This window comes from Kryptolebias marmoratus, linkage group LG17, assembly GCF_001649575.2.
Source record: "Kryptolebias marmoratus isolate JLee-2015 linkage group LG17, ASM164957v2, whole genome shotgun sequence".
In the NCBI taxonomy this organism is placed as follows: Eukaryota; Metazoa; Chordata; class Actinopteri; order Cyprinodontiformes; family Rivulidae; genus Kryptolebias; species Kryptolebias marmoratus.
The window spans coordinates 48,328-62,861 of NC_051446.1; the positions used below are offsets into that span (position 1 = coordinate 48,328).

At 40.7% G+C, this 14,534-nt stretch overlaps 1 protein-coding gene across 1 annotated transcript in view; it reads right to left on the bottom strand.

Moving 5' to 3' along the window:
• Positions 1–8,015: 8,015 nt before the first annotated feature.
• The window catches only part of wnt2 (wingless-type MMTV integration site family member 2), a 27,397-nt gene continuing 20,878 nt past the window's right edge, over positions 8,016–14,534 (bottom strand). The window contains exon 5 of the mRNA XM_017440005.2: positions 8,016–8,399. Coding sequence (XP_017295494.1) covers positions 8,194–8,399 — 206 coding nt within the window. The 3' untranslated portion in view covers positions 8,016–8,193. The remainder of the gene's footprint in view (positions 8,400–14,534) is intronic.

Sequence of the window (14,534 nt, forward strand, 5' to 3'; positions counted from 1 at the left end):
GACTGTCTTAGCTCATGCTTAGATATGTCTGGTTTTACTTCGGCTGTATAGCGGGCCTGGGGTACTTTTAGATAGTTCGGTACCATTAGTTTTAGTTTTAGCTTAGTTTAGTTCTGTACATTTAGTCATGCTTAGATCTGTTGGTTTAGCTTAGCTTATTTAGACAATTTGTTATCATTGTATCTTGTACCTGTCTGTAATTTTGTTCCATTATCATGTTCTGTAACTTTGTCTGTAATTTTGTTCTTGTATTGTAAAGCACTTTGAGTTGCCTTGTGCTAAAAAGTGCTATATAAATAAATGTACCTACCCACCTACCTACCTTAAAACAAACCACCACCAAAAACCAAGCTTACACAGAGCCTCTGTCAGTTGTCCAATACTTCATTCCCTTCATTAATCAGTGTATTCAGCTATAATCATTTCAGATGATTTTTCCCAGTCAAACAGCTTTGCATAACCCTGCACCACACTCCTTGACAAAATTACTAATCACACCGATAAAATAAAATCAAACAAGACATGCACTATTAGAAAGTGCTTCTTTTTTTAAATGAATCCTACCTTATTTAAAGAGAAGTTCATTCTGACAACTTTTCTGGGATCCAAAAATGTTAATAACCACGTTGTTAAAGATCTGTTAGCTATACTTGCTGTTAGCCAGTCCTTTCACTAAAACCAGGTCACAGGAAAACTTTGAATATCCTTAGGTCTATCTGCTCCCAACCTCTTCACTTCCGGTTTGTCCCCCAAAGACATTAAGGAAAATGGGTGAGAAATTAAATAATTCACCTCATTTATGTTTATCTTGCTTGCCATTTCACTTATCTCAGTCCACAATAAACCACGCCCATGTACACTCGCGCTCAAGGCACATTATTGTACGTCCACGCTCACTGGCTAAAGCCTGAGGCCTTGGGCTGACCCTGGGCTGAACTAAATTAGCCCAAATGAGCAGCAAACCGAGGGGGCGGGACAAGACGGCTGTCAATCATTCTGTACCAGCCAAGACAAGGGGCTGAATGGGGCTGTAAAAAGTTAGCCCTTTGGGGGAAGTGATCCAACATGGCGGCCGAGTAGTCGCATTTCTCTTGTGCTCCGCATGGTACACATATTTTTAACTATTTATTTAAGACCACTCACTTCAATGCAAATTTTGTAACTCTTGCTCTAAAACAGTCGTTATTCGCTCCACTCTCGTTTACATAACGAGAATAATGTCCACTAAGAGTACTAAGGCCGGAAAAGGAGCGTCTCAAAGTGGGCTAGCTAATGCTGCTAGCCAAAGCCGAATTAAGAAGATGGCGGAGGCATCTTCTAATGGAGAGGAGGATGAGCTGCCTTTAATGTGGCAGAAGATGTCAAACAAGTTATTACAGTCCATCAACGAACAGTTTGACAAATTCAAGCAAAGTTTCCAGGGCCTGCTTGCAGCACAGCAAGTACTCACGAAGAGACTGGTTGAAAATGGCAGACCAATGGAGTTTGTCTCCAATCTTATTCCTAAACTTCTGGGGGCTGAGAATTTCGAGAAGCCGGTTATCATCAATAGGGCGCACCGCACTCTACGCACGAAGCCACCTAAAGGAGCCCGACCTCGGCCGCTCACGGGTAGACCTCGCACAGGAGAAGGAGAAAATTATTTGGCTCAGCAGGCAGCGACCAGTGGAATAAGACGGTCAGAGGATCTTTATCTATCCAGATTACACTGCAGAGGTGATGGAGCAGTGGAGGAGCTTCCGTGAGGTGCTTCAGATTTTAAGAGAAAAGGAAATCTGACACTCTCTCCATTTTCCGGCAAAGCTGCAGCTTTTCTATCAAGGGCAAGTAAAAATATTTACCAACCCGGCTGATGCAAAAAAATTTGTAGAGGAAAAACTCTAAACTGAATCCCATGACAATGTTGAAAATACATCATCAGTGAGTCCTTGGTGTTACTGTAGAGACACTGTTAATATTGCAGTCTAATATTTTAATTTTATGTTATTGATATGTTGGGGGTGAGTGCCGCACAGAGCGGGTGCAACAGTTTAGTGAGTCCCGTTCTTCTTCTGTCGACCACAGCGCTCCCAGTGGAGAATGAGGGTAACTGTGCTGCATCCGGGAAAGCACACAGTGGGGGGTGGGGGGCTGTTTTCCACACGTTCAATGGTGGAATGTTGTTTCTGTTTTGATTTTTATTGTTTGTTGTTGGCAGCTAGATATGTTTTGATGATACTTGAATATAGTACAGTGGTCTTTAAATATGACTCATTTAAAAGGAGGATATTGTATTCTTCAGTGTACATTAAATGAGTAACTGTATAAAGCTGTGTATCATTTGTTCTTTCCATTGTCAAATGAGTATCAAAAATAAAATAATGAAAAACGGACTGGTTATTTTGTTTTTTGTTTTTCATTATAACACCAAAAACGAAAAAACGCCTGTTTTTTCATATTTCACTTTTAGGCTGAGATTGAAAACACGAAATCGAAAAACAGGCATCAGGACAAAATTTGATTTTAATATTTAATTGGTCGGTTTTAGGTGACCCGGAGGTTTGGTAAGGAGTGCTAGCAAACAACAAACGTTAGCTTGTTACCGGCCACCATAGACAATGTTTACATAGACACCTCGAAGACCGGTGCTGTCTGTTGGAGCTGATGAGTAAGCACAGCCTCCATCTTGGCTGGGTCCTTCACGCGTCCCCCAGTTCATTTCTTTGTTCTGAGGAAGCTGTATGTCCAACTAAAATAATCATAACTCTCTGAATCTTTACCCGATTTTCACACATTTTGGTTTGTTACAAACAGCACAAATATAGTTACGATACAGGATGCTTTCACAAATTAAAAATACGTGCTATCATGCTAAAATACTTTGTTTTATGACCTTTAACAAAGACAGACATATAGTATGCAATATTAATAGATGTATATTTCAATACATTTCATATTTTAATAAAGAAACAAGTTTGATTGTTCATTCAAATTTATTTCACTCTCCCACACACAATCCTGAGCCTTCATACACCACATCAGTAATTTCTTTATATTCTTGTGTGCTGTGTATGCACACACACATGCAGTTTTTTTTAAAGGCCTGGAAAAGTAGTCTTTTAAAACTCCAGGTCATTCCAGGGTCTCACACTGCAGTAAAAAAACAACTTCTCTTTGGAGATAAGCTAGGAAATTGAAGACAGGTGGGGTCACATAATCTCCAAGCTGGTCCTGTTAAAGTCCTCTGGCTTGAAACGTTCATTTCAGAGCTGAGACGACTCTGTAGCAACAGAACCCTCCCTTCTTACTGCAGCTTTTCATTGCCTCCTTAAATCTGTGTTACTGGAAAACCTACAAAATGTGAAGAAAAAAACAGAAAGAGCTAATGAGAGAGGAGCACCAGTTCCTCCTGTTAGCATTTCGTTGTTTGCCAAATAGCGTTAGCTACAATAACATAACCAAAATTATTGTTCAGTCTTACTTGTGAAAGGTAATCCCACGTGATATAAAATCCGGTCATAGCTGCTCACTCTGTGGTTACTCCTGCTGGCTCTTTGAGAAGTGAGATCCGTCCAACATGGCGGCGACGGCAGATGTGTGCATCTATACTCTCTTTTGGATGCTCATAAAGCATTTGATGTGATTGAATGGCCCTATCTGATTGCTACACTCCAAAAATTTGGTTTTGGTAATGCCTTTATAGAATGGGTTAAAATGTTGTATGCACACCCACAGTCCAGTGTAATTACAAATGGAAATAAATCCAAACCTATCTCCCTGAAATGTGGAGTTTGTCAAGGGGATCTCTTGTCTCCGTTACTTTTCAATTTATCTATGGAACCCCTGGCAATTGGTATCAGAGAGAACCCAGAAATTAAAGAAATTCGAATTGGTGGGATAGAGATTCTTGTGACCCTTCATGCCGATGTCTTATTAATTTGCTTGGATGAACTGCAGGTTTCCGTTCCTGCCCTCTTAGATTATGTTGACCTGTTTGGTAATCTATCTGGTTACAGAATAAACTGGGGGAAACGTGAGTTCATGCCGATAGTTGCCACTCTAACAGATGATTTTCCTAAAGACATTGCCATTTACTGTGACTAACCACCATTTCAGTTACTTGGGCGAATTGACCAGGAAGCCTGAATACCTTTATGAGCTCAACTTCCTGGAAGCTTTAGAGAATGTGAAGGCCAGTATTGACAGTTGGAGGGTTCTGCCTCTTTCCATGATTGAGCGAACCAATGCTGTTAAGATGGTTTGCCTACCAAGGTTGTTATATATTTTCCAAAATTTACCTATATTTCTACCGTCAACATTCTGCAAAAGCCTAGACTCCATCATAATGCTGTTTATATGGGGGTACAAATCACACAGAATCTCTAAGAGCCACCTTCATAAACCAATCAGAGGGGGTGGCCTCAATCTTCCAGCTTTGAAGCATTACTATTGGGCAGCTAATATGAGAGCTCTGACCTACTGGAATCAGGGAAATTTGTCTGATGCAGCTCTAGGTGACTTACCAATATGGCCACAAATAGAAGCCTCTTTTAACAAGAATATATCCCTTTCTGCATTATTGTTTTCTGGCCCTTTACTAGGTTATAAGCAAATTAACTTAAGTTTCACTATAAAACATTCTTTGAAAATTCTCAGTCAGATTAGAAAAGCCTGTGACATCCCCAATGTCTCTATATTTGGCCCCATCTGCCTAAACCACACATTTAGACCAGGACAGCTGGATGAGGTCTTTATTTTCTGGAGGAACAAAAGTATTGTCACTTTCTCGGATTTATACTTTCACGGCAGGTTTCCATCATTTTCTCAACTCCGTAGCAACTTTAGCCTTCCAAATGCACATTTTTTTCGTTATTTACAAATCAGGCATTATATTAAGGAAAACTTGAACTTTTCAACCATTTGCCACTTTTCGGGCTTCAAACATTAAGATATAAAGGTTTTATTGTTTTGTGAAGAATCAACAACAAGTGGGACACAATCATGAGGTGGAATGAAATTTAATGGATATTTTAAACTTTTAACAAATAAAAAACTGCAAAGTGGGGTGTGCAATGTTATTCGGCCCCTTTACTTTCAATGCAGCAAACTCACTCCTGAAGTTCAGTGAGGATCTCTGAATGATCCAATATTGTCCTAAATGACAATTTAGGACAATATATTGGGTCCGACAATATTTTTAACCAATTTTTGGTTCTAATGATGACTACTGATGATGATAAATAGAATCCACCTGTGTGTAATCAAGTTCCCGTATAAATGCACCTGCTCTGTGATAGTCTCAGGGTTGTGTTTAAAGTGCAGAGAGCATGGCGAAGACAAAGGAACACGCCAGGCAGGTCCGAGATACTGTTGTGCAGAAGTTTAAAGCCGCATTTGGATACAAAAAGATTTCCCAAGCTTTAAACATCTCAAGGAGCACTGTGCAAGCGATCATATTGAAATGGAAGGAGTATCAGACCACTGCAAATCTACCAAGACCCGGCCGTCCGTCTAAACTTTCATCTCCAACAAAGAGAAGACTGATCAGAGATCAGATGAAACCAAAATTGAACTTTTTGGCCGCAATGCAAAACGATATGTTTGGTGTAAAAGCAACACAGCTCATCACCCTGAACACACCATTCCCACTGTCAAACATGGATGGATACAGACTGATACAATTTAAAGTCATGCACAGGCTCCACTACTCTAAAGTTAAGCTAAACCGGATTTCCTTCAATATCCTCTGTATGCGACAGATGCCAATAGGCTGAGGGGTCTCTTGCTCACGTTCTGGTTTTGTCCTACTCTGACTGTATTCTGGTCTGCAATCTTTCAGTGATTTTCTAGATCATATTCTTGTGACGCTGCTCCGGATCAAAACCTGGCAATAATTGGATGTTGTGACCTGCCATTCCATGTTCAGATGGCCATGCATCTTGGGATGGTGGTGGCAAAGAAACTCATCCTGTTAACTTGGAAGTCAGCCACACAACCAAGTTTCCAACATGGGCTAAACGAGATGCTGTCTGTTCTACAATTGAAAAAAAACTTTGACTAAATAAACTTGACACTTAAGAAAAATTTGGGAGGATGTGGGGATCTTTTCTGGCCCAGTGCAACATCGAACTACACCCATAAGAACATTTCATATTATTTCATTTTATGTCAACATTACTTGTAAAACAACTGTTAAACTTATCTGATTATCTCAGGTTTTCTACAACCACTGTGAATACCATTGAAATTTATAACTATTGTTTCTGTATTATTTTCCCTTTTCTTTTTTGGCATGGCAGCCAACATGTTGGTTGTTTGTTGTTGTTTGTTTGTGTACTACACCAAAGTGCAAAATAAAATAATTAAAAAAAAAAAAATTAGCCCTTTGGAAAGACTTGGGGATTTTCTCAAGACTGTTTGGCACCAGTTTTTTTGTAAATTGCAGAAAATGTGGTACAATATTTTTAATTTCTGTTTATTAGGTATTTTAACATTTATATTGTAAACACCAGGGAGGGCTCAGCCCTACTAGCCCGCTGATACCAGCTGTCCTTGTTAGGGTTGTCTGTAAATATTTGAGCTTATATGTATAATTTTGACCCTGAGTGGATTAGGGAAAATCCACAAAAATAAAAAATAAAAAATTAAACTTGTGAACCCAATTGGGTTTTTTTTTAATCATTGAAGTTGTATTTATATATATACTTCCCTTGGAAAAAGAGTGGTTTAAATAAACAATTAGAAGTAAAAGATTAATATGACATTCATGCTCATGATGAGTGTGTGTAAAGCTTTCACTGCAACTATAGATTACTTGTGAGCTCATCTCAGTTTTATCATCTTGCCTGATACATGTTGAAGAGATGTGGATCATTTTACATTCTTATTAGTTTCTGTAGTGAATCTTATGTTGTTTTCTTTGATTCAAGGGCATACGTGGCAGGAAGCTGAGCACGCTATGGGTGTACATGTAATGACCTACTTTATTTATCGGGGTGCAGGTGATAAGCATGCGGGAGACCAAGTTCTATTTCCTTATCCACCAAGGATAAGAAAATAGAGCAGGTCATGAGATGGCGTGGCCGAACCAGGCCTTGGGTTAATCAGAACTTATGCAAGGATATCTGGGCATGATAAATACCAGAAGAATAGAATTCCAGTCAGATGTTGCTAGACGCAGCCTGATGCTGTCATAGTCAACGTCTCCAGATTTGCAAATCTGCTCGGTGGGTAATCATGTAATTCTTATTAAATTTTGTTAATACTTTAAAGATTTGTCTCCTGGTCAGATCCTTCTGTAAATAAAAACAAAACAACCTGAAAGGATTGGGAACTAATCGATTCTTAACAACATTCAAAAATATTATAAACAAATTTTTAAAAACAAAAAGGAAGAAGGTTTCCACCTTGACAGAACTTTCTGCTTGCTGTCCAGTTTGTAATGAACAGAAAATGTTCATCACTGATGCCCCTTTTACACAGGCTCTAAAGGTCCCAGCTCCACTCTACTCGGCTTGCTTTGCGCGCGTTTACATTTGCATTTTTTCGAGGTTGGCCCTGCTTCTTTGGTCCTTGCTTCAGAGTAGGGCCAGCCAGGCCGGCTCCTGTTCACTCATTGGTCGTGGGTGTGACCAGATGCAAGCACAAAGAGCGAAGGTAGGAATATAAACAACAGCGTTAGCTTACCCTCCAATGTTTATGCCGTCTGTCCCCCAGCTGAAGGCACTGTAAAGCCTGAAATCTCCGGCGGATAACAGCTGTCCTACTCAGCGCAACAATCGCTGCATCCAGAGCATTTCTTCCACTGTGCCTCTCTTCCTGAAGTCTCAGGAGAATCCTCATAAGTTTAAAAAACAGCAACAACACAGGGCCAAAGTTGTCCATAGTGCTTTCGTTGTTTACACAACTTGCGCCAAGTTTTCGTAGCACCCCCGCCTCGGCCCTGCCCCCCACAACACGAGGAGGCGTTCCTCTGCTACCGACCAAACTGGCCGGTGTAGACGCGATGCATTCTTTATCGAGCCAAGCCGAGTAGAGTGGAGTAGAGCCGGACTTCTGAATTAGGGCCCGTGTAAAAGGGGCATAAGTGATTGAAAGCTTAGCACTTAAAATGTCCTTTGTGACTGTCCCAACATACTGGCAGCTCTGAAGCTCAACGGGAATGGGGCAACGTGAGAGCAGGTGCAGTGCCAGTTGTGCTCAGTTGTAGCACAGTTACGTCTGACCCTTGCAGATGTGCACATCCACCTGCTGGTGGCAGTCACGGCAGTGGACAGCACAGCACCAATGGAACTTGCACTCACACTTAGTGGTGCGGCTGACACGTGACATATCATAGCCTTGGCCGCAGCACATCACCTCGCAGCCTTCCATGCTGTGGGATGTCCTGTTGCAGACTCTCCCCCCTGTGCCCATTGACCCTGCAGAGAAACATGACAAAAGCACACCCAACAGTAATCAGAGTTTGTTTTGTTATTTTATCTTTTTTTATCTTTTTTATCTTATTTTATCTTTTTTTATTTTATCTTTTAGGAGAACCTTGTATCAAGAGAACCACATGATATTGGGCTTAAATAAAAGCAGGATTTTATTTAAATGCAACAACTACGGTGTGTGTTAAAGTGACTACAGTCCAAAATCCTTACATCCTTACTGAATGTGAGAACAGCTTTATTGAGAATTTGATCATATTATTCTTAGTTATATGAGCTCACATTCAAGCTGGATACTTAGATAGCACTGCTTATTTTTTTGGGTGGCCATTGTGTTTTGCCAGTGCCAGGTCGTTCAAAGAGCTATCTATAAAATATTAAATGTTTGTAAACTTTCTGCAAACCCCGCTTTAAAAGATCTGAACTTTTTAGCAAAGATTTGCTAGTTTGACCAATTAGAAAAGTTTTCACTGGCCCTGCCACTGAGAACAGAGTGTGATGCTTCTGCCTGTACAGTGAAGGGGAGCTGAGGGAAGGTGGTGAGAAGGTAAGACAACGATGACTGGAAGAAGGTGAGATGAGAGATTGATGAAAGAAGCCATCAGCCTGGCCTTCTATTCTTCATCAGCTTTTAATTTTACCAAAAACATCCATTATACAAACTCTCTCACACACACACACACACACACCCATGCACAAAGACATAATGAAAAGTGAGTTTCGGAGAATGAGGAGTGAATATTTTGACAAAACAACAGAAGTTTGTAAAAACTGCAACTTTTATTAACTTGCTACCTTTGGTTCCGCTTTTGACACTGATCAGTTTTGAACGGATTTTAATGAAACTCTCAGCAGGCACGTTTAAAAGTTATTCAAGAATTTCTCTAGTTAGTTAAATAAGATTCACCTGTGGCCAAGCTTAAGTGTCAAATGACTTCAGCAGATACACTGTACTCCTGTTCTGATAGCCCCAAAAAGCAACACCAGAGGAACCCCATTTAAGTAGTAGGAACTACCACCAAGCAAGTGCCAACATGAAGACCAAGGAACTCTCCATACAGGTCAGAGACCAAATGGTGAGATGAAACTAAAACTGACACTTTGTCCATCAAGGAAAACATCATGTCACTTTGAGAACACCAAGCCTTGAGTAAAGCATAGTGGTGGCAGCATCATCATGTGGGAATGTTTTTCATTAATAGGGACAGGGAAACAGATAAGAGTTAAAGGAAAATGGAGCAAAACAAAAAAAAAATTCTTGATGAAAATCTGTTTAAGTTTTCCAGAGATCTACGACTAGGATGGAGGTTCGCGTTCCAGCAGGACATTGAATTCAAACATTGTTTTGTTTTGTTTTGTTTTTTTCTTAAACCATTGGAGTGTTGATTTAGCTGTTAAATGTCCTGGAATGGCCCAGTCAAAACCTAGGTCTCAACCCAGCTAAGAATCTGTGGTATGATTTAAAGATTGCTGTATGTAATGTGGCCCTGTGTTATTTAGACTTTACAAATCCCAGAAGAGCAAACAGGGTGTTGTGTCCTAAAGTCGGCACTAAATGCATTTGTGTGTGTTCTGTTACTTCTTGTCACTGGATGGCACTGCTGTGACCAGGGCCGTAGCCAGACTTTAAAAAAATACTAAGGTCAACCACTCATTATCCCCCTGCACATCAGTTACAATGAAGACCAAAACTTAATTAACCCTTTACCCTCGCGACAGCCCGCCCACGGGCCGTTTTACTGCATTTTCTATTCGAATCTGTACAGTTTTTGCTACATTTATTGTTTTTATGAACTTAAATTTCAAAATAGCGGTGTTTTGACGCCACTTTTGATTGACGTTTCGTCTGACCAACTGGGTTGCTCTCTGCCCCCCCTAGAGCCCCTCTAATTTCCCATGCGTAAAGTCATGAAAGTCTCCTCTCCTCAATTGCAAGCATATAGCTCCGGTCAGTCAGCTCCCAAGCCGGTTCTGACACCACAGGCGGGTAGCCAATGAAATTCCAGTCACGTGATTTTTCTGGGAGGGGGGTCAGAACTTTTCATGACTCCCAAATCAGTCTGCGTATAATGGTCTAACAGAGAGGCTGCTTCATGCGTCCTGCACATAAATGCGGTGAAGACTGTTTTTTGTACTTTTTTCGACATAAAAGCTGGCGAAATGACCAAAGGAGATAAAATACACAACAGAAGAAGTTCTGGAGCTGGTGAAGAAAAGAAACAGCGACTTTTTAGACCGGGATATATCTGATAAAAAGACCGATGCCTTTCTCGAAGGATAATACGTCCGTGATCAGTAAGTACTAACGTTTTTTTTCACAAGTTGTGAAGTGAAAACTATAATATAGACACTCCTTACCAGTTAGAATCATGTATTAATGTTCTGTAATTCTACTGATTGTATTAACCTAAGGATGAGTGTAACTCTGCACTGGCTGGCGAGGCATTGGGAGTTTATGGGACTGCCGGTATTAAGTACGAAGATAACGCGATCTGGGGGAGTCAGCTAATTAGGAACCGAAACCCACTCAAAGAAAACCACCTGCAGAAGATGGAGAAAAACAAGTCCATATACAGGGTTCCGGAAAGATGGCCGAAGGGGGATGGGCCAGTTCTTTTTTCAGGTTAAAATGCTATGTTTTAGTGATTTAGCTCAGACATCTTCAGGTGTTACTGCTGTGAGCTGGTAAGGAGTGTCTCCTTTAGGCTAATAAATCTTACCAAAACCTTTGGTATATGTCTATTTTGGATTTATAGCCCCGCCTGGAGAAAACTCCACCAGCCGCAACTGAACACATGTAATAAAGTTTTGAGCTTTACCAGCTGTCTTCTGCTGGCTGCTTGCTCCTGACTCTGTGCTCACTCAATCCCTACTACAACAGATATCAGACTTGTCCCATGTCAAGTTGTTAACCTTATTTTAAATTTTTTATTGGTAAGGTTTGGAAGTTGCTGGCAGACCTGTTTTCAGTTTGGGTTCATAAGGTTTGGTTTGGAGATTATAGGTTTACAGTTTAAGTTTAGGGGAGTGGCCCAAATCAGACTGCATGGTTAGTTTAAGGTTCTGTGTATTATTTTTTTATAAAAACATTTAATTTACCTTATTTACATAAAAACAAAAGAGCATGTCAAATTACATTTGTGTGAAAACAAATAAATTGATATAAATTAAGGAAAGTGACAAAAAATGTAGCTTTTAAAAGCACTATAAAAACAAAATGACTTGCTAGGATTATCGTATTTTCTAGACTATAAGGCGCACTTAAAAGCCTTAAATTTTCTCAAAAAATGACAGTGCGCTTTATTATCCGTAGCACCTTATATATGTAAGAAGTCGTGATGTTTTAGAACGACTTTGGTAAACTACAAAGCCACACCGCTTTCAGCATTAACGCTCAGTTATAGTCGATTTTGGTTATAGAGCACCAAAATCGTCCAATTTCAATAGAGTGTGGTGTGCGCGGTCCGCAGAAAGTTACAAAAGTTGGGCGGCGAGGATAAGCCTTATAGTCCAGTGTACCTTATATATGACAAAAGTTTGAAAATGGACCATTCAATGACAGTGCATCTTATAATCCAGTGTGCCCTACAGCGCGGAAAATACAGTACTTAGCATTTGTGCATCAAATAAAATGCTACACTCCTACGCTGAAATAAAAAAGTTAAATTCATAGGAGAAATTACACTTTCTTTGGAAATTACACTACCTTATCATCTGGCTTGATAGTTATAAGGGCTCTGCAAACATTACTTTTATTATTATTATTATTATTATTGTTATTATTATTTAACTCAAAGGTTAGCCCCCACATTGTCTGCTCAGAAAAACTCTGGCACCTGGGCACATTTTGTTGGTGACCCCTGTATTACTGTGACTGTTAAAATTAGGGCTAAAAGTTATTAGATTAAAAAAACGATTTGACTGTAATAAATGGTTCTAAAGCCAGCAATGAAACGTGTCATTTTCACTTTTTAACCTTGAAGCTGTCTGAATGTTGCCCTGATAAACCTTCCCTTACTTGTGCTGTGGTGCAGATGTAGAGCCCGTCAGAGGCTGCAGCTGCTCTGTACAGGTGAACTAAGTGTCTAACTATAAAACAACAAGAGTTACAAAAGAATGTGTGCGTTCAGCCTACTACTTCTGTACAAATAAAGTTTCAGAAAAGAAAAATTGGCTTCAAGCACCATCTCAAACACAGTTCTGGAATTTGCTCATGTTTACGTTTGTGCTTTGCTGTGCATGCTCGCCCTCTCTGCACCCGTTCCCTCTCTAGGTAATGTGTCTTGACATGACCTGAAGCCCCGCCCCTCTCTGGCAATGAGCCGTTTGTCCGTCATTTGTGGTATGCTGTGCTGCTAGAGGTGACATCACGGCCAGAGTCTTTCTTTAGGACCTCACTCTCCTAGTGTCTGCTATTGAATTAAGATGAGCGGGCGATGAATTTATCACCTGACTCTTGCTGGACCTGAGGGAAATTGATTTCACACTCAGGAGGCGCAGAGGGGCCGTCTCACAATCCCTGTGGACCTTGGGCCCCGTGTGCCTCCAAGCGTCTGTGAGAGCAGATTGAAAGCATATTTCCAGGATGACTGAAGGCTAGTTTGCATGTCTTTGAGAGGCTTTTCCAAGTGTGAGGTGTGCATTTCAAGATTGATTGCACCTTATGGTTATGTGTCTAAGAGTCGTGATTCCATATACAGTATGTGTCAGGAATGAGGAATAGCTTCCATCTCTTTGCATGTCCCTGAGGAATAAACCACAGAGCGTCAGGTTTCCATGGTCAACAATGTGCATATGTGTTTGTGCATATGACAACTTATATGCTTATATTTTCACAGACTCCATATGTACTGTGAAGCCTTGAAAAAAGGCGTAAAAAAGTGGGTGCATTACAACTGGGATTGTTAAACTGCCTGAGAAAAGACATCTTCTCAAGACATTAGCAGCATCTTAGAATTGTCAGAAATGATCTTTGGTAAAAATCAACAGAAGTTTCTTTGTTAATCAAAACTTTGTCTACACTATTCTGCATATATATATATATGTATACAAGCAAATAACAAGAAAAATAATTGAATTCATCGGGCTGGACGACCAGCCTTTCTCAGTGGTGGAAGACACTGGGTTTCGCCAACTTCTCTCGCACTTGGAGCCTCGCTACATGCTACCGGGACTTAAATATTTTACAGACGTAGCCCTGCCTGAGCTCCATCAGACCGTGTACTCTCACATCGAACATCTCCTTAAAGAAGGTCTCTCATCCTCCATAAGTTTCACAACAGATATATGGAGCTCGGATGTCAGTCCTGTATCGATGCTGAGTTTAACAGCTCACTGGATTGATCCAGATTTTCAACTCCATAAAGCTGTTCTACATGCCCAAGAGTTTTCTGGCTCCCATACTGCTGTAGCTTTAGCAGCCACATTTGAAAAAATGTTTCAAACATGGAATATTCCAAAAGACAGAGTACACGTGATACTGAGAGATAATGCCAGAAACATGGTAAAAGCTATGACAGATGCTGGGTTACCAAATTTGGGGTGTATGGCTCACACCCTGCAGCTGGCCATTCATGAGGCAGTGCTGTCACAGCGTAGTATAAGTGACATAATTGCCAAAGGAAGACGCATTGTAGGGCATTTCAGGCACTCTCCATTAGCATATGCAAGACTTCAGAGTGTACAGAAACAACTCAGCCAGCCCACCAAAAGACTGCAACAAGATGTCAGCACTAGGTGGAACAGCACCTATTATATGCTCCACAGTCTCCTTGAGCAAAAACGAGCACTGGGCGTTTATGCTGCTGATTTTGAGCTACCTGCTACCTTGCTCCAAGTGTTGAAGATGGCTTCACGAAGGGCATCCACTGTCTGGAACTGATGTCCATTTTTAAAAACTTCCCTTGCCATCCATCCCCAAATGTTCTCAACTGGGTTTAGATCCGGGGAACATGCAGGATGGTCCAAAAGAGTCATGTTATTCTCTTGGAAGAACTCCTTTGTCAGGCGGGCATTGTGAACTGCAGCATTGTCCTGTTGAAAAACCCAATCATTACCACACAGACGAGGGCCCTCAGTCATGAGGGATGCCCGCTGCAACATCTCCACATAGCCAGCTGCTGT